Source organism: Stegostoma tigrinum, chromosome 3 (genome assembly GCF_030684315.1).
Source record: "Stegostoma tigrinum isolate sSteTig4 chromosome 3, sSteTig4.hap1, whole genome shotgun sequence".
NCBI lineage: Eukaryota > Metazoa > Chordata > Chondrichthyes > Orectolobiformes > Stegostomatidae > Stegostoma > Stegostoma tigrinum.
Window position 1 is genome coordinate 127,462,793 of NC_081356.1, and position 26,432 is coordinate 127,489,224.

The 26,432-nt window shown below is 41.3% G+C and overlaps 1 protein-coding gene across 5 annotated transcripts in view; it reads left to right on the forward strand.

The window, feature by feature from the left end:
• Positions 1-26,432, forward strand: part of sh3rf1 (SH3 domain containing ring finger 1) — a 149,040-nt gene that overhangs the window by 15,178 nt on the left and 107,430 nt on the right. Inside the window, exon 1 of one of the 5 annotated variants that reach the window (XM_048528196.2) lies at positions 21,434-21,519. The exons of the other annotated variants lie outside the window; for them this stretch is intronic. Coding sequence (XP_048384153.2) covers positions 21,481-21,519 — 39 coding nt within the window. The 5' untranslated portion in view covers positions 21,434-21,480. Of the gene's footprint in view, positions 1-21,433; positions 21,520-26,432 lie in introns of those variants that run through there. 5 annotated transcript variants of the gene reach the window in all.

Consider the following 26,432-nt stretch of genomic DNA (forward strand, 5'->3'; position numbering starts at 1 on the left):
GCTTTTATCTAATGCTGTAAATTTGAAACGTTTGCAAAGATTACCTGTTGTCTAAAAGAATCTGTTTAGTATACAAACTAGCTCTGGGCCACAGGTTCCAGAGGGGTTAAACTATGATGTGCTCGTTTAGGGATGGAGTTTTGTTGTTATGAGGCTAATAGTAGAAGTCTCTGTGCTGGCTCATTATTTTCAGGTGTGGTAATTTCACCCTGAGGATGTTTGTGTTTTAAGCATTTTTAGGCCTCTCCTTGCACATTCCTCCTGTCAGTTGTGAAAAGTTAGGGAAAGGCGAAGAGGGGTGGTGATGGTTGAATATGAGGCCATTGGTTTAAAGACAAACAAGCAAACATCTGTGAGAATTGTTACCCAATTCAAAGGCTTTGTGAAGCATGAATTGATGTGAAAAGACAACATGCTTAGAGTTTAAAATGGTCTGAAAGCAGACAAAGGACCCATTTGATAGGATGAGCCTGTATACCCCGATTGCCTGTTTTTCAAGACCTTTTGAAAAATAAGACATGGAGTCCTTTTTTCTAGTAGTTCATTATGAATCAGGCCAAAGGCATGCATATGCAGAAATAACACGTCACATTCTGATGACAGGCCATGAGTACTTCTGAGTAAATTTAGGGCAGTTTGTCAGATAATATCTTTTAAGATCATGCATGAGGGATGATTTGAAGTCTGGTCTTGGCCACAAACGTACTTGTTTCACAGTTGAAAGCACAGAACTAACTTCATAGAATGGCAATCTGTTATGGAAAGTCGGTGTATCAATATCTGTCCCCTAAACTGCTTCACAGATGACCTGTTCTCCTGTTATCCATTTTTTAAAAATTCTATAAAAACGATAGCTTGCAAGCAGGCCTTTAGCCCATCTGATCCAAGATGGTATTTATACTCCACTCATCCATCTGAATTATCTCTTTGTATTCTGCCTCCAAATTCTTCTCATCTGTACCACCCATAATTCAACCCAAGTAGTAATGAGTTGCATCAGAGATCATAGGAACTGCAGATGCTGGAGAATCCGAGATAACAAGGATGAACACTGCAGGCCGAGCAGGAAAGCTGACATTTCGGACCTAGACCCTTCTACAGAAAGAAATTTTCTCATGAAGGGTCTAGGCCTGAAACATCAGCTTTCCTGCTCCTAAGATGCTGCTTGGCCTGCTGTGTTCATCCAGCTGTACACCTTATTAATCATGAATTGCATCTTCTTATTCTCAGTTGTAAAGAGCTCTTCCTTTATTTGATGTTAAGTGACTGTCAATATTTTAACTACATATAAACATAAAAACCAAAAGTAGGCCATCCAGCTGCTCGAACATGCTTCACCACTCATTAAAATCATGGTTGATCTGAATGTAACCGCATATTGCGTTCTCTTGTTGCCTTTGTCAACCACTTGCTATCTACACATCTGTCTACCTTTGCCTTAAAAAGCACTCAAGAGCTGTGCTTCCATCACCTTTTTGAGGAAGAAGAGTTCGAAAGTCTCATGACCCTCTGAGAAACAGCCTCATCTGTTTTGCATGGGTGACCTTTAACTCCTAATTCTGTATTCTCTAAGAGAAAACACCTTTCCACATCTAGCCTGTCAGGACCTCTCAAGTTTTTGTATGCATCAATCAAGTCACCTCTTTCTTTTTAAAGCTCAAGCAGATACAACCCTAACCTGTCCAACCCATACTCGTAAGGCAACTGGACCATTCCAGGTATTAGTTCAGTAAAACATCTCTGAACTGATACTTCATAAAGCAAAGTGACAAAATTATACGCAGTGCCTCAGAAAGGGTCTCACCAGTGCCTTGTAAAAGCATAACCTCCCTGCGTTTATGTTACATTCCCCTTGAGAGCTGCTAACATTCTATTAACTTTCCTAATTGCTTGCTGTGCCTGTGCACTGATCTTTTGGGATTCATACCCAAGGGCACCCACATCCTTCTACAAAGTGCTCTGCAATCTCTCCCCATTTCGATAATGAACATTTTTTTTCCTTTATCAAAATGGACAATTTTTCCACACTGTGCTCCATTTGTCATATCTTTATCTACTCACCTTATCTTACTGTAACCCTCTTGTGTCCTCTTCAGGATTTACATTGTTGGTCATCTTTGTCACCAGCAGATTTGACAACCCTGGTCTCATCCCCACACTCTAGAATGTAGTCCCTCAGGACTCAGAGACTTGTAAGCCCTCAGCTCCATTAATTTACTTAATACCACTTCTCTAGTCATTGTGATTTTTCCAGAATTTCTCCGTCCCCTCCATTTTGTGATTTATTAGTGCTTCTGGACATTACTTGTATTCTCTATAGTGAAAACCAATGCAAAATGCATGTTCATTTAATCTGCCATTTCCATATCTTACCTTAATAATTCTCTAGTCTCGCTTTGTTTAGAACCAGTGCTGTCTCTGTAACACCGAAGCCGCCTTGTTGATGGGAATCCAAAATGATATAATTCTAACTGGTGTCAGCAAGGTGTGGACAGACTTCAGTCTTTACTTTTTCCTGCTTCAGTTAAAATTAGATTTATTACATTTCATGTACAATTAATGGTTAGGAGAACTGTAAGTCAGTTTGTAGCACTTCAGCTCTGAGTCTAAAAGCTTGAAGGCCCAAGTTATGCTCTAGCAATTTCACCAAGTCAGGGTTCATACTTCCAGTACTGTACTGAAGGAGCTATGCACGTGGGGATCTTGTCTTCTGGAATGTGACATAAACTGAATTTCCAATGGAAGTAATAGAAAGATCTTGAGGCAATAATTCAAAAGAAGTGTAAGATATAGTTGTTCCTCATGCTTTGGCCAATACCTATCCCTTGTCCAACATTATTCAAGTAGATTACCTGGTTGAGATACATTTTATCAAACTTTGTGCAAGTCAGCAAGTGGCAAGGATTCCCTTTATAATTATCCAAAAAGGAGAAAATAACAGGCAGAAGTACCGGGCTTAATGCAAGGGCTAAAATGTACACTATTAAACAGAATGCTACAGAGTTTTAAGAAACCATCACTGTTCAGTAATGATTTATTTATAGGAGTACAGATGATTTTAAACCTCAGTTTATGCAAAGGCAATGCTGAATCGTACAAAGACAGTGGAAAATGCAGAATTCAGTGGAGCAAATGAGTCAGACTCAACCAGTTACAAAGTCAAGAGGAAGCTCGTCAGCCATGTAGGCAGCAAAAGACAAACTCCTGGAGATGGTCTTAATTACAACAGAGATTTGTTTTGGTTACAGTGACAGATCAACAGATCTGTGCTGTGTTCTGACCATCTGATTGCCCTCTTGAGGCATTGCTTCCAGCTACCTGATGGATCCGAGAGTATGTTGATTCAGGCTCAATCAGCACAGCATTGGACATCTGGTAAAATCAGACCATTGAGTTCATCTGGTCTTTCCTGACACTTTGAAGCAACAATCTAATTAGTCCACTTCCTGTACTGTTTTTCCCATAACCCTATTAATTCTTTTCCTTTTGAAGTGTTTATCCAGTTCCCCTTTAAATGTTGTTATTCAGTTATCTTCTACCAGCCTTTCAGGAAGTGCTTTCCAGGCCAAAACAATTTTTGTGTTTTTTTTTAAAAAGAGAAGACCTGACTTTTCTCCCTTTTAATTTTTTTGTCTCAGCTTAAATCTGTCTGATCACCAGCCTCCCATTTACTCCACCCTTAATAACTTTGAATATCTCTATTAAATTTTCCCATAACTTTTATTACCTCCCTAAAGGTCTGATTGATCCCTGAGAACAATGTGACCTCAGGAACTGGGAGTTCTTTTTGTTAATGGTAGGCTTTTACTGGATCCCTCTTCCACCCTTGTTTCACTGTCTTTGGACACAGCCTTGCTCCTGGACAGCTGATCTTGCAGAAACTGGTCGAGGGCATAACTGCCTTCTCTCAAGCACAGACGTGCCAGCCTTGGTTCTGGATTCACCTATATCCCTGAGCATTGTAACTCAGTTTCTGGCCTCCTTCCCCCTTAACCTCACCAGGAATCAGTGGGGAACATGTGTTGTAGTTTCATTCCTGCAGTAATCCTGTCCACTCAGTCTTGCTGTCTGTTGTGACTGTCTCCTGTTATACATCACTAGGACCAGGCACACAGTACTCCAAGCCAAGCTTCGTTCAGAGCCAGAAATGAAGTGGGTCCATACTCTAATATGAATGCAGAAATATGATGTATGTATGTATGTATGTCCATGTCATGTGTAGAATATTTCAAGGTGTATGAGATAGATTGATCTTGGAAATAGCATTTAGGTGGGCTTTAAATGGATGAAGGGGTGGGGAACAGTTAACAGGGGTGCTTTAGGGAAGGCCGGGGGCGGTGTGGGTGCAGATATTCACAAGGCCAGGCCTAGGGGATGGAAGGGTCCAGAATGGAAAAGATTTCAAAGGCTTTTCAAGGGTTGGATAGAGAAAGACCAGTGAGCTCTTTGGGCAAGATTTTCAATTACATGCATTGAGGAAAATGGTTCCAGTATGTATTAACAATTGCACATTTGATACTGCAAAACAGCTTGCATTTATTTAAGAGATACTGGGAACTGCAGATGCTGGAGAATCCATGATAACAAAGTGTGAAGTTGGATGAACACAGCAGGCCAAGCAGCTCCTGAGATGCTGCTTGGCTTGCATTTATATAATATGTTTTTAAATTCATTCATGGGAAGTAGGTAGCACTCTTTGGTCCAGTATTTATTGCTCATCCCAGATTGCCCAGAAGGTAGTTTTGCTGTGTCACATGCAGACCAGATCAGGTAGGGATGGCAGCTTTCCTCCTCTAAAGGACATTACTGAACCAGATGGGTCTTCATAATATTTGGCAATGGATACATGATCACCACTATGCTAGTTTCTTTTAATTTCAGCTTTTTACTGAATTCACATTTCACCATTTGGCACGATTGGATTTAAACCCAAGCCTGAGGATCTACAGGGGTTCTGGAGTTGATGATTAACATCCTAAATATGAGACAACATTAACACTACAAAGAAGTGTCATCACTCAAAGTTGGACACCGAGGGTTGAGCACAGGAGAAGTAGTGGACACTTTTTTTGTTTAAATGGAAAGAATGAAGATGATGGGAGGGAAGGATTAGAGCAACCTCTGGAAGCTTCGGAGAGTTTCAGCAGCAGATGAGCTAAATTGTCAAGGCTCATTGCAAGGCAAGATTTGGTTATTTTTTATTGTAAGGAGAATAAGTTAAGGTTTTTGTCTCAGCAAGTGGTTGTTTTCATTTGAAACTGAGTCTCATTATTTGGATTGGACAACTTGAGATTTGTAAAACAATTCAAAATAAGGTGGATCAGTGGAAGGGAAATGTCAGCTGCCCACAACTGGGTGTGTGCATTACATAATACAATGCTGAGAAAAGTACTGGGCAGTTTCAAATATCAGTATCATCGTGAAGTGCCACAGTAGACTCATTACTTTATAAGTGAATGTGGAAATTATTTTACACACAGCAAGGTCCCACAGACAGCAGCAGCTATTAGTCTTTATAAACTTGCCCAATAATGGAAAGAAGAAACTGTTATTACCTGTAACAAATCTAATGGCAGTAGTCCAGAACAAGATAGTCAGCAAGTAAATTTAAGGTGAGATAGACGTAGACATTTGCACTTTAACCCATCACAATTAGCCACGCTATCTCAGAGATAGTAAGAACTGCCGATGCTGGAGTCAGAGATAACACAGTGTGGAGCTGGAGGAGCACAGCAGGCCAAGCGGCATCAGAGGAGCAGTAAAGTTGACTTTTAGGATCGGGACCTTTCAGGAAAAAAATGAAGAAGCACCCTGACCTGAAACGTCAACTTTCCTGCTCTTATGCTGCCTGGCCCACTGTGCTCCTCCAGATCCATGCTGTCTTATCTTAGCCATGCTATCTATTATTTGTTGTGAGGTTGAGCTTATTGCTTTGGAGTACACTGCAGCCAGGCTGCATGATTCTGAACAAATTTACATGGAGAAAATTTAAATCTCTTTAGTAGTTCTGCCTTGGGGAATGTGGGAGTGACAAATTCTAGGTTCAGGAAAGGCAGATAATGAAACAGAGTAAATTCCAGGGATAAATGGAGGAATTTCTGTGTGGAGGGAATTTTCGTCAGAAGCCAGACGCAGATCAATGACTGAGATAACACGCTGTAGAGTTGGCTGAACACAGCAGGCCAGGCAGCATCAGAGGAGCCGGAAGGCTGACATTTTGGGCCTAGACCCTTCAAAGGGACCCTTGAAGGGCCTAGACCTGAAAGGTCAGCCTTCCGGCTCCTCTGCTGCGTGGCCTGCTACGTTCATCCAGCTGTACACCGTGTTATCTCAGGTTCTCCAGCATCTGCAGTTCCTACTATCTCTCTCTAAAACAGATCAATCAGTTTTGTTTGTGAGGAGCATATTTAGTCAGCAGGAAGCTTCTGTACTATATAAGCCTCGTGAACAGATGCCTCTGTGTAATTAAGCTGGGTGCAGTCAGTTCTTGTGAAAACAACTTCTCTATCCTGTTTAGATCTGGATGTTCTGGCACTGGGAAGGGAACCACTACCTTGAATAGTGCCAGTCAAATCTAAACTATAATAAAACACTGTTTGAACAGATGCTTTTGTGTGAGATTTGCTTCAATAAATAACAAATAAAATAATTGTAATATTGCAGGACCTGTTAGCTTTCAAGTGTAGCATTTTTACTGGAAAGCTGAAGCTGAGCTTTAATTGAACTGTCGAACTTCCTGGGAGATATATTTGATCTAAATTTTACCTTTCAACTTGTTAAATGAAGATCTTCTGTCTGAATGATTCCCAGTTGCTTTAATGTTCTTTCACCTGTGCTTTGTGAGCCCAGCCCTGAACTGATTGAGTAAGCACGACTGAATGCAAGTTAGTGGCCTGATTGCGACATGATGCTCCCAGAGACGAGCCAGTTTATCGTAAAGGAGATAAACAGGATTTTAGGTGGGAACATTGGTAAATGTGGATAGATCTCATTCCAATGCCTCTTTTGCAAGCCTCTTGAAAGAAGGCACCCTTTCTTAGTCAGCGCCACCAATATCCAACAGATGTACTTTTTGTTGGCTGTTAATGAAATTTAGCTGGTTTATCTATAATGTATCTGAAATAATTTTGGTATTTAAAGGAGGTAAGAATGTACTGCATAATGTGTTGGATGTTGCCAGTGAGACAGGACGGCTGTATTTTGCCTTTTTAAAAAATAAAAACAAAATACTGCCAAAGCTGGAAATCTGAAATAAATACAGAGAATGCTGGAGAAAGAAACAGTTGATGTTTTGAATCCAGTATAACTCTTTGGACCTTCGGAAGCTCCGTTTCTGTCTCCAGCTTTCTTTTCTGTTGTGTTTTATGTCTGATTCACTAACCTCAACAGCATGCCTACAAAAGGTGCTGATTCATGCCTGTATGCTTCATTAGTCTTCAGCTGGTCTGCAGTTTACATCCGTTTGTGAGATGGAATTTAAAACGGAGATGGTCATCAGGTTAATTGACTTGGGAGGCTCTCCTCTTATCACCCAGAATCAATGTATATGAAACATGCAGTGCCTGCTGCTGATTTCAGTTAGCCTTTGTTTCTTGCACCTTCCCTGGTATGAGCTGCTAAGATAAATCTGTCAAATTCTTGCTGCAAATTTGTTGAATTGTCTTATCTGCCTCAGATCTGTCATAGACTTGGCAAATGAAGTGTATTTTGGAAGCTCTGCCATTGAGTAGGATGTGAGCAGCAGTGTCGCAAGGGTACCACGTCTAGATGTCTTTGGTTTCTCCTTGTGTCAAGCCTTGTAATTACATCCAAACTGCACTGGCTGCAGCACTTGAGAAACACCTGTATTTCAGAACAGTTAAGGCTGGGGCAATAAAGTTAACCTGATTGATGTTGGCCACATCCTCAAATCACCTCTTCAGCAAAAGAGCTTGCATTGTTCCCTTTGCTTATACTTAATGAGTTGGTTTTCCAAAAAAAAACTGGAGTAGGTCATTTGGCCCCTTGAGCCTGCCCACCCTTCAAGTTTATGATCAATTACATTTCATGCCTTATGTTGCGAAGATGGGTAGAGTGCTTGTGGATTGGAAGGCAGGAGTTTAGAATTTGGTGTTTGTAAAATGTTCGTGCAAGTTTGTATAATGCAGTGGGGAAAGCAGTGTGTAGTCCCTTTAAAAGATGATATGCTTTTTCTCTGCTTAGAGATTCAGAAAGGATGTCTGTGGGTTTTCAGGTGCACCAAGCATCTGAATTGAAACATTTGCGTCAAAAGGCTATGCTGTTAACAGGAAAAGCAGCATTTTTACCAAGCCAACACATTTTTGAATTTAGCCAATTAATTTAAACCGGGTCCTGAGATTAGAACATAGAACATAGAACATAGAACAGTACAGCACAGAACAGGCCCTTCAGCCCACAATGTTGTGCCGACCATTGATCCTCATGGATGCACCCTCAAATTTCTGTGACCATATGCATGTCCAGCAGTCTTTTAAATGACCCCAATGACCTTGCTTCCACAACTGCTGCTGGCAACGCATTCCATGCTCTCACAACTCTCTGCGTAAAGAACCTGCCTCTGACATCCCCTTTATACTTTCCACCAACCAGCTTAAAACTATGACCCCTCGTGCTAGCCACTTCTGCCCTGGGAAATAGTCTCTGGCTATCGACTCTATCTATGCCTCTCATTATCTTGTATACCTCAATTAGGTCCCCTCTCCTCCTCCTTTTCTCCAATGAAAAGAGACCGAGCTCAGTCAACCTCTCTTCATAAGATAAGCCCTCCAGTCCAGGCAGCATCCTGGTAAACCTCCTCTGAACCCTCTCCAAAGCATCCACATCTTTCCTATAATAGGGCGCCCAGAACTGGACGCAGTATTCCAAGTAAAACCAATTAAATTTAAATCTGATGGTTTTGACGACATAGGACCTGTCCCATTATATGAAATTGATATGTCTTCCAAAGGTATTAAAATGAGAGCATTTGGAAAATTGGGGTGGAGCCAACTGTCATTTGTCACTTGCTCTCTCAGAATTCCGTAAGCCTTAGAGTGAGCTCCATCCAAATTAAAGGTACCCAAGATGCAAGTGGTTAATGTTCCTGACCAGTGAATTTGATGGAGAAGGTGTTCTTGGCAGAAGGATTCACCGAGAAGGCGTTCCTGACAGAAGTATTTCGTCAGAGAAGACACACAACATTCTGGAAGACGTAACCTGGCTGTAATTTTGAGAGACTAAATTTTAAATTTTTTATGTTTTTTAATTTATATTAGCGGGATTTGTATTTATTGGAATAGCATACCATTATAACCTTGTTTTATTTAGAAATAGTTAGTTGATAGGGGTTTATTCAGTTTGTTAATAGTTTGGTTTGCTCACTGTTAGAGTTAGATAAACAAATTATTACTTGTTGATTATAACGTGTGTCAGGGTTTATTTTGTAATTAACCACTTCCTTATAAAAGACTAGGGGTTCTTTTAAACAGATTATAGTGTGAGGCTCACCTCTGCATGTTTCACTTTTATCAGAAGGGTTCAATCTTTGCTTTATGAGCACACAATTTCCCTCTTGTGTTAGTACCACATAGTCTTCAACTCCATTCTTTCAAAAATCTGTCTAGCTCTTGAAATACTTTTGTGTTCTAGCCTCCACAACTCTCTGGGGTAGAGAATTCCAGACATGAACTACCCTCTAGAAGAAGAAATTCCTTCCCGCCACAGTTTTGAATGAGTGTCCTCCCTAATCTGTAGCAATCTCCCCTGGTACCCTCTCATATGGAAACATCCTCTGAGCACCAAGCTTTGACAGAATTTTGTAATCTTCAATAAGGTCATCTTTCATTCATCTAAAATGAATGTAGGCGTAACCTGTTTAGCTGTTCTTGATAAGTCAATCACTTCAACCTAGGAATCAGACTCATAGCTTTCTTTCACACTGCCTCCAATACCAGTATATCCTTATTTAACAGTAGGGGCCGAAACTCTGCATGGCACTCCAGGTGCAGCCTCACCAACACTCTGTGCAGTTGCAACATGACTTGCCTATTTTTAAACTCTGTCTGGCAATAAAGGGCAAAATTCCACTTGTTGTCTCGTCTACTTGCTGCAAGTGAGTTAACATTCTTGACTCATTGTATGCAGTAGCAGATGTTAAAAGCTCCAGGGTTGAGAGGTAGGGGGGAAAACCTTCATCCTTTCTCTAAGGGTCCCAGTAATGATTTGAGAGTGTACGAGCGAATCTGGTCTGTTTCACCTTTGCTATTGGAGAGCCGGATTAGTGTTTTTAAACAAAATACAGGCAACTACTGCACCTGCCCGAAGTAGTTAGCACATTATATACAACTCCAGTGACATTTTTCTAATTGACTCCCAAGGTGATGGCAAACAGTGCCGTTATCTTCACAGAGACACTCATCCAGGATAAACAGGGTTGAAGTGGTTGTAGGTGTACTTCATCTTGGTTCACAGCATTTCATGTTTTTGACATGACAAGCACTATTATCTCCCTTATCTGAAGTTCTCCAAAATTGAAAATTGAAATTAAAGCAAATTACCCGATTGAGGGGGAAGTGACTTCACATTCTGATATCTCAGGCCATTGATTGGCTGTTAATTATATAATTTTGTTTCCCTTTCTCGAGAAGTAGGACATTGCTCTGGGGAACTGAGCAATTAAAAATTGCCATTTCCTCCTGTTAATGAAGATCAATTATTTCAATAAACGTTGCTAAGTTTCAGTGAAGCAAAGTGCCGAGTCCTTTTTTTTAAAGATAGGTGGTCCTGTTTTATGTGGGGACTCCTGGGCGTGTTCTGTATCTTGAATAACCATGTGTATTGAGAGTGTCGGATGCAGGGACTTGAATTCTGTGTTTCAGATCTTGAACAGCAGCTATGTCACTGGGGTGAATGCGGGAGGCTGACAGCTTTGTGGATAACATGTTTCTAGATATCACCCAGCAGTTTATGAGCATGCAGGCAGAGAGGAAATGAGTGACCACGAGCGGTCACAAGAACATTGGAGTCTTTTAAGTGCAAATTGCTGTGCGATAGGTTTGCAGTTCTGAATACCGATGAAATAAATTGCTGATAGGATGTGCAGCCAGAACCAAATCTGTGGCTTCACCACTAGCCGAAGTGGAAAGGGAGGGGAAGAAATGGAAAGCATATTAGGAGATTCAAAATGTAGTGCAAATAAATGGCTCCATGACTGCAAATATGAACCCAGCATGGTATATTGTCTCCCAGGAATAAGGGTCAAGAAAATTGCTGAGAAGTTGCAGAACACCTTGAGAGATAGCATGAATAGCCCATGGCTGTGGTTCATATTGGGATTGGCAGCATAATTAGAAAGAGGGATATGATCCTTCAGTCAGAATTTTGAGTGTCAGGTGAGGAATTGGCAAGAACCTCAAAAGCAGTAACCAGTTTATTTCCAGTACCATATGCAAGTGAGCGTGGAAGTGGGAGCACAATTTAAAATGTGGCTGCATGTGTCCTATTTTCTGAAGACTATATAGGATTGAGTTTTGTTAGCAAATGGAATGAGTCCAGTTATAATAAGATATACCAGTTGGGCTGTAGTAAATTTGTCGTGTAGCAGTTTGTATTCTCAGAAAACTGGAGGTACACCTGGTAACATCAGGGGAAGCACACCAGTAAATAGCCTGGCAAAAAATCTTAATTATGTGCTCAGAATTTTGGAGAAACTCAGTCGGTCTGGCAGCACTGGTGGAGAGAGAATTAGAGTTAACAGTTAGTATCCAATATGACTCTTCTTCAGACTGTAGTACTGGACCCAACATTGACTATGTTTCTCTCTCCTCAGATACTGCCAGATGTGTTCAGTTTCACCAGCATTTTCTGTAGTTTGTTTCTAATTTCTAGCATATGCTATATTTTGTTTTTAAGCGTGACTTCATTTGGCTCCAGTATATGGCCATAGTTGCAGGAACAAGCTTCAGAGTCTTAACTGAGCAACTACCTTGACTACTGCTAAGGAAATGAGAAGGGTATTCAGAGTTACCGATTTATTCAGAAAGATTAAGCTCCTGCCTTTGACTTTTACAATGAACTAGCTAATTTGTGCGTAAAACTGCTTTTTTTGGCTAACTCCTTTCTAATTAAATCCTAATGTTAACGATAGATAGAACTGGGTTGGTAGTAATTGAAGCATGTGTTGACTATTATCTGAGCTACAAAATATTTTTCCATCAGACTTTTTAAATAAAGAAGAATCTTTATTTTCTTCAGTTTACTGACTGATAAATCCTATAGATTTTATTTGCTCGTTGGATGCTATTGTGAAATTCACTTTGTATTTCTGGAATGGCCATTTTTGCAGTGCTGTTACTGGCCACCAGTTTAAGATTGCTTCCCACCACACCAATCATAATTTGGAAGATTGAATATGAAGGCCTGTGCTGACTTGATGTCTCTTGATACTTCAGTTTGGTGTCAGGTTGGATGCTGTTGCCAGATTTTGCTCCATTTGCTACATGATCGTGGCATCAGTGGAATGTGAAACCACTTTGCACCAACAAGACAGTGAGAAAGTAAACACACTGTAAAATGCTTGCCCTATTTAAAGCAAATTATTTCCCATTCCTTTACAGGAGCCTCGCCAAACATGTGCTCATTTAGCTGCCAGAAGTAGACCTACCAAACTACTGTCAGATCTTAGTTATTCATATCCATCCAATAGAAATGCTTCCTTGTTTTAAATATTTTGTTCCATTTCAATAAAGAGCTTTATTTTAAAATCAATTTTCATTAGGAAGCTGAACTGATTTTTGGCGCTTCACTTACTTTTGCAGTATCATTATTGCAATCTGAAGTGCATTTGTGCAGCTAAATCTGGAGTAATTATGTAGAAAGACAGTGCTTCCAATGTATCAAGGAATGGCTGTGGCGCAGAATGTGGCCATTTGGCTTGTGTGTGTGGGGTCTCTCTGTAAGAGTAAATCCCAGTCTTATTTCCTCAACCCTTGCTCCCTAGTCAGTGTGATGTCTTCAGATCCTGGGAGGTTGAACCTTCCCGATTTAAGTGAGAATGTTAAATTGCAATAAATTGTTTCAATTTGTGCAGAAACATCTGATTGTATAATCTGTCCTCTCAGGAGCCAAGAAAAAAAACTCCACAATATTATTTCACATAGCGGTAATAAAGCAGTGATTTAGTTATCTGGAAGAGTTTGTACTTCAGATTTTATCAATGCTTTGTTTAAAATCTCAAATTTTCAACAAAAGGTGGACAATTGCAGCCTGATATCAGTCAACTGAGTGTGGCCAGTTTTTCTGTGGATTGTCTTAAATACTGTGACACTGTGCTGAGTGAAACTGCAGCCTAGGCTTTGAAAGCTGTCTTCCTGAGCTTGCTGTTGCACTGAAGTGGTATTACCTATTTACATTTGTTTTTAATCTTCAAAACCAGAAGAACTTCAATTCGCATTCTGATATGTTAATAAGGCTAAGCTTCTATTGAAGCAGATGGCCGTTTGTTATCTTTTCCTTACAATATTGATGGAACTAAATTGGTCCCAATGGCCAAGAAAAAGCTGAGTATTGGGATCACTTGCCTCAAGAGGAGAAAAAGAGCTATTGATGGGAGGCCAAGCAGCATCTCAGGAGCACAAAAGCTGACGTTTCGGGCCTAGACCCTTCGCTCCTGAGATGCTGCTTGGCCTGCTGTGTTCATCCAGCCTCACATTTTGTTATCTTGGAATCTCCAGCATCTGCAGTTCCCATTATCTCTATTGATGGGAGGGTCTTGTTTGGATTATGTGGTAATTATCTAGGAATTTCTAAACATCCATTCTGGTAGATGACTTGCTGTTTAACTGAGCAAATTTCAGGCCTTGGCACGTCTTCCAGCACCTTGCAGCTAATGAACTTCTTTTTGAAGTGTGCTTACTGATTTAATTGCTGGGAATGTGGCAGCCCATTTACCCACAACATACTTGCACAATGTATGTGCTGATCAGAATGTCTGCATTAGGCGTTGTTTAAGGGTTAAATATTCATCATTGCTTTATTACTGCTATGTGAAATAATATTGTGGAGTGTTTTTCTTGGCACCTGTGAGGACAGATTATACAATCAGATGTTTTTGCACAAATTGAAAGATAAGACTTGGGAGCAGGCTATTTAAGAAGGAGACTGCTCTGCCATTCAATAATTTTGTGGTTGAACCCTTTTCTGTCTGCCCTTGCATAACCCTTATCTGTCAGATATATATCGATCAAACTCCGCCTTGAATAAATTTAAATTACTTTTTTCTCCACAAAACAGTGGAGGCAGAATTTCACAAACTAACAACACTGAGAGGGGAAAGAATTCTCCTATTTGCATCCGCTGATTCTAGTCTCCCCAGTAGAAGGAAATGTCCTCCAGGCAATCACCTGATCAGTTCCCACAGGATCTTGAATGTTTCAGTCAGATCGTCTCATTCTTAACTCCAATGAGTATAGGCCTGCTTCAACCTTTCTTTATAAAATTAAGTCCTTCATCACAGGGTTGAGGTGAATGAACATTTTCCAATCTACTTTTAATGCAGCTATATCTTAAGTGGTCTCATCAATACCCTGTACAACTGTAGCAAAATATCGCTACTTTGATATTCGATTTCCTTTGAAATAATCAGCAACTTCCTAACCACTTCCTGTACCTGTACCCTGACTTTCTGTGACCAATGTTGCAGGACATCCAGTTCCTCAGTACCAATGTCTCTTCAAACATGTCTTTAACAAATCAGAGATAATGGGAACTGCAGATGCTGGAGAATTCCAAGATAAAATGTGAGGCTGGATGAACACAGCAGGCCAAGCAGCATCTCAGAAGCACAAAAGCTGACGTTTCGGGCCTAGACCCGTCATCAGTGAGGGGTTGGGGAGAGGGAACTGGAATAAATAGGGAGAGAGGGGGAGGCGGACCGAAGATGGAGAGTAAAGAAGATAGGAGGAGAGAGTATAGGTGGGGAGGTAGGGAGGGGATAGGTCAGTCCAGGGAAGACGGACAGGTCAAGGAGGTGGGATGAGGTTAGTAGGTAGATGGGGGTGCGGCTTGGGGTGGGAGGAAGGGATGGGTGAGAGGAAGAACCGGTTAGGGAGGCAGAGACAGGTTGGTCTGGTTTTGGGATGCGGTGGGTGGGGGGGAAGAGCTGGAGCTCACACACCACCCTACCAACCTCCGGATACAACGCATCATCCTCCGACACTTTCGCCATTTACAATCCGACCCCACCACCCAAGACATTTTTCCATCCCCACCCCTGTCTGCTTTCCGGAGGGACCACTCTCTCCGTGACTCCCTTGTTCGCTCCACACTGCCCTCCAACCCCACCACACCCGGCACCTTCCCCTGCAACCGCAGGAAATGCTACACTTGCCCCCACACCTCCTCCCTCACCCCTATCCCAGGCCCCAAGATGACATTCCACATTAAGCAGAGGTTCACCTGCACATCTGCCAATGTGGTATACTGCATCCACTATACCCGGTGTGGCTCCCTCTACATTGGGGAAACCAAGCGGAGGCTTGGAGACCGCTTTGCAGAACATCTCTGCTCAGTTCGCAACAAACAACTGCACCTCCCAGTCGCAAACCATTTCCACTCCCCCTCCCAATCTCTAGATGACATGTCCATCATGGGCCTCCAGCACTGCCACAATGATGCCACCCGAAGGTTGCAGGAACAGCAACTCATATTCCGCCTGGGAACCCTGCAGCCTAATGGTATCAATGTGGACTTCACCAGTTTCAAAATCTCCCCTTCACCTACTGCATCCCTTAAACCAGCCCAGTTCGTCCCCCTCCCCCCCCACTGCACCACACAACCAGCCCAGCTTCCCCCCCCCCCCCCCCCACCCACTACATCCCAAAACCAGTCCAACCTGTCTCTGCCTCCCTAACCGGTTCTTCCTCTCACCCATCCCTTCCTCCCACCCCAAGCCGCAATCCCATCTACCTACTAACCTCATCCCACCTTCTTGACCTGTCCGTCTTCCCTGGAGTGACCTATCCCCTCCCTACCTCCCCACCTATACTCTCTCCACCTATCTTCTTTACTCTCCATCTTTGGTCCACCTTCCCCTCTCTCCCTATTTATTCTAGTTCCCTCTCCCCATCCCCCTCTCTGATGAAGGGTCTAGGCCCGAAACGTCAGCTTTTGTGCTCCTGAGATGCTGCTTGGCCTGCTGTGTTCATCCAGCCTCACATTTTATTTTGGAATGTCTTTAACAAATGTCTGTTTTCTGTTCTTCCTGACAAGAAAACCTGTTCACATTTTTACTCATTCAACTCCATGTGACAATTTTTTTTCCTGCTAACTTAACCTATCTACTTTTGACAATTTGTTTTCTTTCCTAGATGGAGTCTATTTGACCCATTCTGCCTGTACTGGTGAAAAAGCTGTCTCATTTTATGTATTTTTCAGCTTTTGGCCTACAGTCTTGTACAGTTTCAGTTTCTATCCATCATTCTTTTGGGTAGCAAGTACCAGAACCCACCACGTATGAGCTCAAAACTATCCTCTTCATTTCTCTCTCCTCCAATGTCCCCCACCATACATTTTTTTTAAATGAATCAGTTACTTGAAATTTATGCTTCCTGGTAACTTTATTGATTTCACTGCTCGGGGAAATAGATCCTTTTTCATCCATTCTAATCACTTGCCAAGATGTGGTGGACCTGATTTAGTATCCTCTCAACCTCTGCTTTCTTTGAAAGCAGTCTCCACCTAACCAGTCATCCTGATTAATACAAAAAATCTTTATTCATGGCAACATCGTTATGGGCCTTCTCATTACCCTTTGTAGTGTGATTTCATCCTTCCTGTAAAGCAGTGACCATAACTGGTTATAGGACTGTAGCTGTGGTCAAATTTTTTTTCCTATACAGTTCCAAACTAATCCCCCTGCTTATAAATTCTGTGCCTGATCTCTCAAATGTAGCTGCCCTGTAACTCTTGATTATTTCACATACTGTTACAGTTTATCTATCTTTCATTCAAAAGGCAAAGCCTCCAAAACTGCGTCACTTCCTCATTGCTGCTGTGGAAGTGTTGAATCTCCGAAATGGGGTGACTTGACTGCAAGGCAACAGTGCTGCTAACTGATCCACAACTGATGTAGCGGTATTTGCAAACAGAAGCCAAGTGAAATATGGGGAGAGAGCATGTTCAGCTAGTTGTAAACACCCTTCTTTAACATGAAATGAAATTTGACAATTAACTAGATCCCAGTAAAGTCATAGCACACATTATGTACTGTGGATCCATTGATTTAGAGTTAACAGCGACAAGCTGTTAGCCTGCTTTATAGGCAGAACTCAAAATTGAAGTGCTCGGTGGGGGACAGATTAATTCCAGAGCCTTTGAAATGTCCCAGATGTTGCTGAGGGAGAGTGAGATGCCAGCGGAATTTAATTCTCTCCAATTGTCATTCATAGGAACAGAAAACCCTGAAAAACAAAACTAGAATCTGAAATATCTGTACAGTTCCATCAAGCCAAATTGTTTAATTAGTGTTGCTTCAGAAATTTAGGTGTATATTCATAATGATTAGTACATGAGAACATGCTGAGCAAAATGCTTGTAAAGATTCATCATATCTGCACAGCAAATTTGCTCAAGGGCTTCACTTTAGTGCTGCAAAAACAGTTAGAAAATATTGAAAATTTTCATAAAATCTAAGTTGAATTCCATAAAATGTTGCCCTTGAGCCATTTTGCAAAGAATGGGGTGCACTGATTGGAAAAAAAGGTAATTAGTTGGGTAATCACTCATGCACTTGTGTGTTGGGAGCTCTCTAGCAGACTCGGAAAATTGCACCCTCAGCTTTTACCTGTGGTCTGCTTTCCTCCCTCTCTCTGCTTTCCATGCCCTCAAGACATTACCCAAAGCAAGATAACACTGTGTGAAGCTGGATGAACACAGCGGGCCAAGCAGCATCAGAGGAGCAGGAAAGCTTGACGTTTCAGTTCGGGACCCTTCTTCAGACCTTCGGGTCCCCCACTGTGCTCATCCAGTTTCACAACGTGTTGTCTCAGATTCTCCAGTGTCAGCAGTTCCTACTATCTCTATTACACAAAGCAATTTGCAGCCAGTTAAATACTTTGAGGTGTGGCCACTTGTTGGAAATGCAGTAGCCAATTTGTTTGTAGTAAGCCCCCACAAGCTGTCATGTGTAAATCTGATTTGCATGTTTGATTCAGATTTAAATTTGGACAAGAACCCTTGGGAGAATGATCTAAGACAATACCACAAGATTATTATGACCATTCAAGAGGAAACATGGACTACCTTCAAATAACAACACAGCAGCTGCGGCAGTTCAGCCCTCCCCCAGCACTGCATTTGGGTGTGAATTCTCAAAATTGAATTTGCGTCTGAAGCTGACAATTGTCTGACTCTGTGATACCTGTACCATGCACAGAATTATAGCTAATGCAGTTGTGTAAGCTTTATAGTTTAAATCCGGCTGTAACAAGGAAGTAAAAGATTGTGCTGAGAGAAGCCGCGTATTTTGTTATAAATCTAAAACAAATTCAATACAGACCAAAACTAAAGGGATAAAGGAAGTTAAATAAAGGCAAAGAAGAATACAACAGGTATTGAAAATAATCTTGATACATCAAACAACAGCTTACACCTAAAGCAACTAAAAAAGAATTATGAAATTAGAAGGAAAGGATAGAAAAGTGAGCTGCTTCCAGCAGTTATTTGTGATGGAGGTTCCTAACTTTTCTAAGATCTTTCCCCATGAGCAATACCATGGAATAGCTTGTCCTAATTGCTTAAACTAGGCCAAATTATTTTTCACTGGTCTTTGTTTGGACATTTTTTAAAAGGCCATCTATCCTGAGAGCTGTCCTGATTTAGTCACATGGCCTCAGTGCACAATTTCAACAACAGTGATAGATTTTGCACCTATTTTCAACCTTGTCAGCTGTTCTCGGCGCAAGAAATGAGCTTGATTTGTTCTGGCAACCACAAGGCCAAGGGGAGAGCTGGAATTGCCCTTGGGTGTTGCTACCTGAAGGCAAGGCTCATAGTTCTGTAAACTGCTTGTGTTGCCAAAAGGTTATGACAGTTGCATTGAGCTATCACGATAGTCTGTTGCATCAAATTAATATTGACCTCTTTTCCACACTTATTAACTTGCCACTAGTTTGTCCTGTGGAGGAGGAGGTGATTGCTTATAGCTGTCATTTTTGTTTTCGCTGTTTTCTCCTTGTGTTTCCAGCAAAGTCGGTCTTCTGTATAGGCAATTGAGATATGAGATTTTCTGACATAAAGTTTCCAAAAGCAACTAAATTAAGTTGAGTAGTTTGTTTTATGTTGGAAGAATTAGTTTGATAAATCTATCATCGCCTTCGAGTGGAATTTCATTCCATTTCATACAGACACCACAAGCCTAGGCTGCCATCACCAGAACTTTTTTTGATTGAATTCCAATTCCACCACTGCCATGGTAGGATTCACCGTGGCCTCTGGATTAACGGTCCAGCGGTGATACCACTAGGCCAGGCCATTGCTTCCCCAGACAATCTATTTCTCTCTCACAGACAAACTTAGCTAAAATACTGGAATGCAACCTACTGATTGCAGTATTGTTTTTCTTAACGCAGTTTTATTGCTCTCTAGGTTCTTCCCACTCATTCCCCTGCACATACTCACTGTCCGGTGAGAAGTCAGTGTCTTGAAACTCAACGTAAGTTTGCTTTTTTGAAAACATTTGTATCTTTCTCAATTGCCAATAGTGGGAATGGAGGCACCGTAGCTACATACTGTGCTCTTTCAGCCCATGTGTTGACAAGCATGGCAGCAGGTATTGTTGAGTCATGATCGCAGAAATAAAATGTAAACAGGTTCATACTAGGGAAGAGGCAATTCTGGGAGAGGCTGGAAAGGTCAGTATTGTTTGCACTGGATCTAAATAAGTTAGGGGCTAATTGAATAATTGTCTTCAAAATGAGAGGTTTGAATTGTATAAAGGAACTGATTAGAGCCTTTGTAGGTTTCACGTTTGTACAATTTTAGGCTTCTCCCCTAAGCACGGATATACTTTCCATTGAAGGCGTGTAGTGAAGATTCACTAGATTTATCCTTAAGTGCGAAGAATGAGAGTTGAGCTTATTGAAGCATGAATTCATGGTAGTTGGGAGTGTGGCGCAAGTATGTTTCCCCTGTCGGGGTTACGTACACCGATGTGTCACAATCTCGGAATAAGAGGCAGGGCGTTAAAGACTGAGCTAAGAATATATTCCACTGAGGGTGGTGCGTCTTTGGAATTATCTACCTTAAGACTGGTGATATGGTCATTAGTGTGTTCAGGGCAGAGATTGATGGATTTCTGGAAAGAAACAAAGAAGTGGTGATAGTGTGGGAAATTGGCATTGAGGTCGAAGATAAGCCTGATATATGGATGTACATGGAATAGTGTAGGTTAGATGGTCATGAGATCGGTATGACTGGTCGGCACAACATCGAGGGCCGCAGCGCCTGTACTGTGCTGTTATGTTCTCTGATATAGTTGAAAGGTAAAGCAGGCTTGAGGGGCCAAGTATCCGCCTCCACTTTCCTCTGAAGTGCTATTCCTACTGTTGTATCTGACTTTTTTGGCACTGATGAGGCCATTTGGCATATTGAAACTATTGGCACTAGGCAGAGCAGTCCAGTCAGTCTCATTCCCTCTTGGGAACAGAACATAAGAGTGGAACTGACAGGAATGTTCCAATGAATTCTGGCATGATTCGGATGGACTAAGAGGCCTCCTGTACAGTCAATAATGAAAGGCCCTTGATTTAAAAGCTTTGGATGAATCTTGGAGTTGAGAGGACCTGGAGCACACTGGACCTGAAGAAGTGGTGGAAACTTTTTGAAAATATTAAACAGATAATTGAGGATGTCAAATTCTCATGGTTAAGATCTAAAAAGTTGGGTGCATGTAGGCTGAACAAAACTGCTTTTGCAAAGAAGCATTGTAGACACAATGGGCCAGATAGCCATCTCCTGTGCTATCAGTGTCAATGGTTTTCGTCTCCTCTTGTGGTGCCAAGTCTAATTGTAGAATCATGAACTGATTCCTCTGACACTAAAACTTAACTACAGTGCTATTTTGGTCTTGTTGCAGGACAGAGAAGATGGGATTAGCCACAGTACTGTTCTATTTCCCATCTTTAATTCATGCAGGGGAGTGGCAGAAAGATGTTTTCTTGTCTTGTAACAGTCTTTTAAAAACTGGTCCTCTTACTCGGCCACCTGAAAGGGAAGCAAGAGCCAAGCCGTTATTTTGTGATGAGTCAGTTTTAGGTTAGATTCCACTTCTTGAAGAAAATCAATGAACTTATGTTTTTTTTTGCCAACTTTCTTGACTTCGTTTACCCACAGAATTCAAGTTCACATTTCGGTATTTGGATTTGACAACCAACAGAATACTTTACTTTACTTTTCCAGGAGCATAACACAATTCTGTCGCTTTAAATGGCAAATTTGAGACAGCAGCAGGAAGTGAAATCAGAGGTAACTGAAAGGCTACTGAATAAATGTCCTTTAGCACGATGTTTTCCGCACCATTGAGGGTTTGGATCGCGGGTACAGATGGTCTATTAGAAGGCATTTAATATTAATTGCAATTGAACATAAATATCCAGGGGTGGAATTTTATCCAGCATTAGCAAACAAAACTAGTACAGCATAGAATTTTTAAATTCTTGACTGACTTCAAAACAAATTAATTTTGTTTCTCATTTCAGTTTTTGGCATGTTTTTGGGCTCGTTTTAGAGTTCCTTTATGGAATGAGTTGTTGTGAAATTATCACATCAGTTTTGAGGGGTATTTGTAAAGTTTGAGTGTTTGCAGGAACCCAGTGGGGTTGAATGTTGTAAAAATGGGTAATCAGATGGGTGTAAAGTAAGTTGCTGGACGGTGACTGAGTAAAACCACTTGTAATGAGTTCCCAGTCTGTCTGGCCGTGGACCATACTACTGATTTGTGCACAACTTTTACAGAGAACCTGCTGTTTTACTGGGTTAGTGACCTAGATTTGGAGCTAAGAACGGGCTGCCGTATTTGTAGGTTTCAGCCGATGGGAGGGGAAAAAATTGACGGAAGCAGTGAAAATGTATGCCATGATGTGTAACATAAAATTATTCATTGAATTCTTTTGGAAGATGTCTGTTGCTGGCTGGGCTGATGTTTATAGCAAGTTCCTCATCAAGCTTGGACAACTGCAGCCCTTAGGGTGGAGGGACACTGGAGTGCTACTAGGGAGGGAGCTGTCAGGATTTTGACCAGTGACTCTGAAGGAATAGCTTTATAGTGCCAAGTCAGGATGTTGAGTGAGTTGGAGGCCAGGTTGCAGATAGTGATATTCCCATACATCTGCTGCCCTTGTCCTTCAAGGTCAAGGCTCTAAAATGTTCTCCACTACCTCCATTCTGAGGATTGAAAATTGTTGTGATGTGTCATTGAATGGACTGAAGGGAGACAGAAGAGGGAAAGAAAGGAAGGATTGGGGCAGGGTATGTTTTGAAAATTGCATCTTCAGAGGTTGTGACCTCAATGTGCAGCTTGTGACTACTCCATGGGAAGCCATTGTAGGTGATGGAGGCTTCCAAGTTTGGAAGAGGTTGACAAAGCCTTGTTGAGTTACTTCTTCGGAGTATGATAGATTCTCCTGTTTTACTCATTCCGTGCTCTAAACTGTGACTTTGTTATTTCGTTAAAAAAAACTTCTCTTTCTCGTCAGTCTTCAGTTATTCCCAAAATGTCATGTTTTGACTCCTACTGGCCCAGTGGGTCTGATGCCTCAATTTCGACAGTGCAGTGAAACTTCAGAAATTGAAAAGGGAGTTGAATTCTTTTATTGTTGGAAAATCAGATTTTTAATAGTGTTGTTACCAGTTTTCAGATTAAACTTTAAGCTAATTGTTTCAAAGTTATGAACGTTTAATTATAATGTACATTCTGGGGACTTCTAATTCCCTTTCTGGCAAAGTGCTAGAATATGACAGCATGACAGCTGTCTCAAATTGGACTCAGTTTCTGCTAGATCACAGACTACGGTTTGCACCATGCTGGTTGCTTGGAAGGTACATCTGCAAGACTATTGTTGAAAACAGCAGGAGAGTTTAGCTCTTTGAGCTACACAGTCTTACTGGCATTACATGCTCATGTGCAGGCTCAGCTGGCAGAATGAAACACTGCCATCGGAAATGTAATTGCTGGAAATAACTGAAAGATAAAGACATGAGATTTAAACTTTATTCATTAACTCCTGGGAGACTGAACAGCAACAAATAGAATTAAGATACAATCTTTCAAATGGCTTGAAATGTCATAATTTAAAGCGTATGTTGTGAATACAAGATCATATGTTTTATATATATTAATGTGTGCACTATTTAGCCTTAAGTTTCCTGTTTATGGATGTATGCTGCTAAAATGAGTTCAGTTTTTGAGTCCAGTCAACTGATAATGCATATTGGATCTGGCAGTGTTATGCAGCATGATTTATTTTGGAATATTCTGCTGACTTTGGAATTGGAGGAATTGTGCTTTCCGTAACATGCAGTCTAAAACACGAAAACAGGATGTTCAGCCCAGCTTCTCTGTGTTGGTATTTATCGTCCACATAAACCTTCTGCCCCTACGCTTACTTTCACCGTATCAGCATATCTTTGTATTCCTTTCTGCCTCATTAATGTTTCTAACTATCCCTTAAAGATATCCTGATTACAAGCGGAATCAATGCTTATCGGCCGTAGACGGTTGAGGAATTGAGAGCATAATCATATCAACTGTGATCATTTTGACAGGCGGAGCAGGCTAGAGAAGCTGAACAGCCTGATCGTAATTCATAGACTATTATACGTTATTCACTTAACTCCTTATGTAAAGAGTTCCATGTTCATGCTATTCTGTAGGTAAAGATGTTTGCCCTGATTTCCCTGTTGGCTTCATTATTATGCTGCAGCTGTACAAAACTCTGGTGCGGCCACACTTGGAGTATTGCGTACAGTTCTGGTCGCCACATTATAAGAAGGATGTGGAAGCTTTGGAAAGGGTGCAGAGGAGATTTACTAGGAAGTTGCCTGGTATGGAGGGAAGGTCTAACGAGGAAAGGCTGAGGGACTCGAGGCTGTTTTCATTAGAGAGAAGAAGGTTGAGAGCTGACTTAATTGAAACATATAAAATAATCAGAGGGTTAGATAGGGTGGATAGGGAGAGCCTTTTTCCTAGGATGGTGACGGCGAGCACGAGGGGGAACAGCTTTACATTGAGGGGTGAAAGATATAGGACAGATGTCAGAGGTAGTTTCTTTACTCAGAGAGTAGTAAGGGAATGGAACGCTTTGCCTGCAACGGTAGTAGATTTGCCAACTTTAGGTACATCGAAGTCGTCATTGGACAAGCATATGGATGTACTTGGAATAGTGTAGGTTAGATGGGCTTGAGATCGGTATGACAGGTCGGCACAACATCGAGGGCCGAAGGGCCTGTACTGTGCTGTAATGTTCTATGTTCAATGTTCATTAATGGCTATCCTGTATTTATGACCCTGAGTTTTCGTTTCCACTTATTGATAGAAACTTAATCTATTTGTTCAGCCTTTCAAGTGCCCATACAATTTTAAAGTCACAAGAATTCACATTTCTTGTTTGTGGATTCTTACGGAAGTTTTCATTGTCTTTAAAACTTGATGTAGCCTGTCCTGTGTATTTCTACCACTTCCTGTTTCTGTTTCACACGTCCAGCATCTAATGTATTTTGCTTTTGAACTGATGCAAAAACACTCTTCTTATCAATCATGAAAGGAAAACCAAGTCTTGGTTCAAAGGTACTAAGGATATAAACAGCAAGGAGCTGATAACATGAGTAAAAGAGTATTGTGTTGTAATGAAATATGCTGCTCAGTTAAGAAAGAAGATTATCTAATTGTAAAACTTGAATGAGCAGCATTTATATTAAGAAATTCAGTGTGAATATTGAACAATTACTGTCTCAGTTCTTTGTAAATTTAGTTTGAAAGAATACAGCACAATGGTAAACAATCCCTGATGGATATGGCCAGTCAGTGCATCAGCCTGGGACAACAGGTATGCATCACTTTTGTAGCACTCAGCTAGAAAAATTGCCCAGAGGCAAGTGTTGGAGCTGGACAGAGCTATCTATAATTGACCCAAATGTTGAAATGCTGAGGAACTTTTGCATTCCTGTTAATGGCCCACAGGGGTCTTTCATGCTTCTGTATAAACAAGTATGTACAGAGATCACTGCTCCGCAGAAGAATTTAGCAGATTAGCCAAGATGCATGGAAAGAATCAGGAAACTGATGTTTTGGTCCACCTGTCATGTTTCCATTCTGATATTTATGCTCACTGTGACGGACCCTCCCATTTCTTCATCTAACCTCAGTATAATCATCTTCTGTTTGTTTTCCCCCTTCTTCAGTTTCCCCTTAAATGCATCGAACCTGGCCAAATTAAAGAGAAAGAAAAGCAGACATATTTATATAATACCTTTTACAACATCCAGATGTTCCAAAGTGCTTGGAAAAGTCAAATAATTCATTCCTGAAGTATCATCACAGTTGCAGTTTAGAAAAACACAACTGTCAATTTGTGCATAGCAAGATTCCAGCAATAAATTAAGTGACTAGTGATGTGGGCTATTGCCTTAAAGATGACTGGCCATGGTGAGTATGCTCCTTACCCTGCACAGCTTTGGTTTTGTTTGAATGTCTGTAAACTACTGATGGATGTTGAGATGCAGAAGCGTTGTGGGTTTTTCTACAGTTGACCTGTGATGTCACTTCCTGAAAGATGTCAAGGTTGGCCCAGAATGGCCTACCACTTCTCAGTTCATCCTGCTGTTCATTAGGCTATTGCACAGATGATCTTTGACTTAGCTCATGATAATTGATCACGTTATTTTGTAAACAGAATATTAAATTTGTTAGGAGCGTCAACCGTTTTGACTTGGGACTCCATGTTAGACAGTTCCTGATCTGGCTCCTGCCAGTATCTTGATCACCACTCCTAATTGTTCAATTCCTCCCATTTTGTAGTTAATGTCTGAGCCAGTATTTCTTGCCTATCTCTAGCTGCCCTTGAAAAGCTGGTGGTGAACTCCTGCCTTGAGCTGTTGTAGATTTTTGTGTGGCATCTTGACTCAGTGGTTAGCACTGCTCCTTCAGTGCCTTGGACATGGGTTCAATTCTACCCCTGGGCAACTGTCTGCACGTTCTCCTCATGTCTGCATGGATTTCCTTTCTCCCACAGTTCAAAGATATGTAGGCGAGGCCATGGGAAATGGCTTTTAGGGTAGGTGGTTGGGTCTTGGTGGGATTATCTTCAGAGAGTCAATGTGTGTTCTATGGGCCCAATGATCTGCTTCCACACTGTAGGGATTCTGTGATTCAGGGAAAAGTA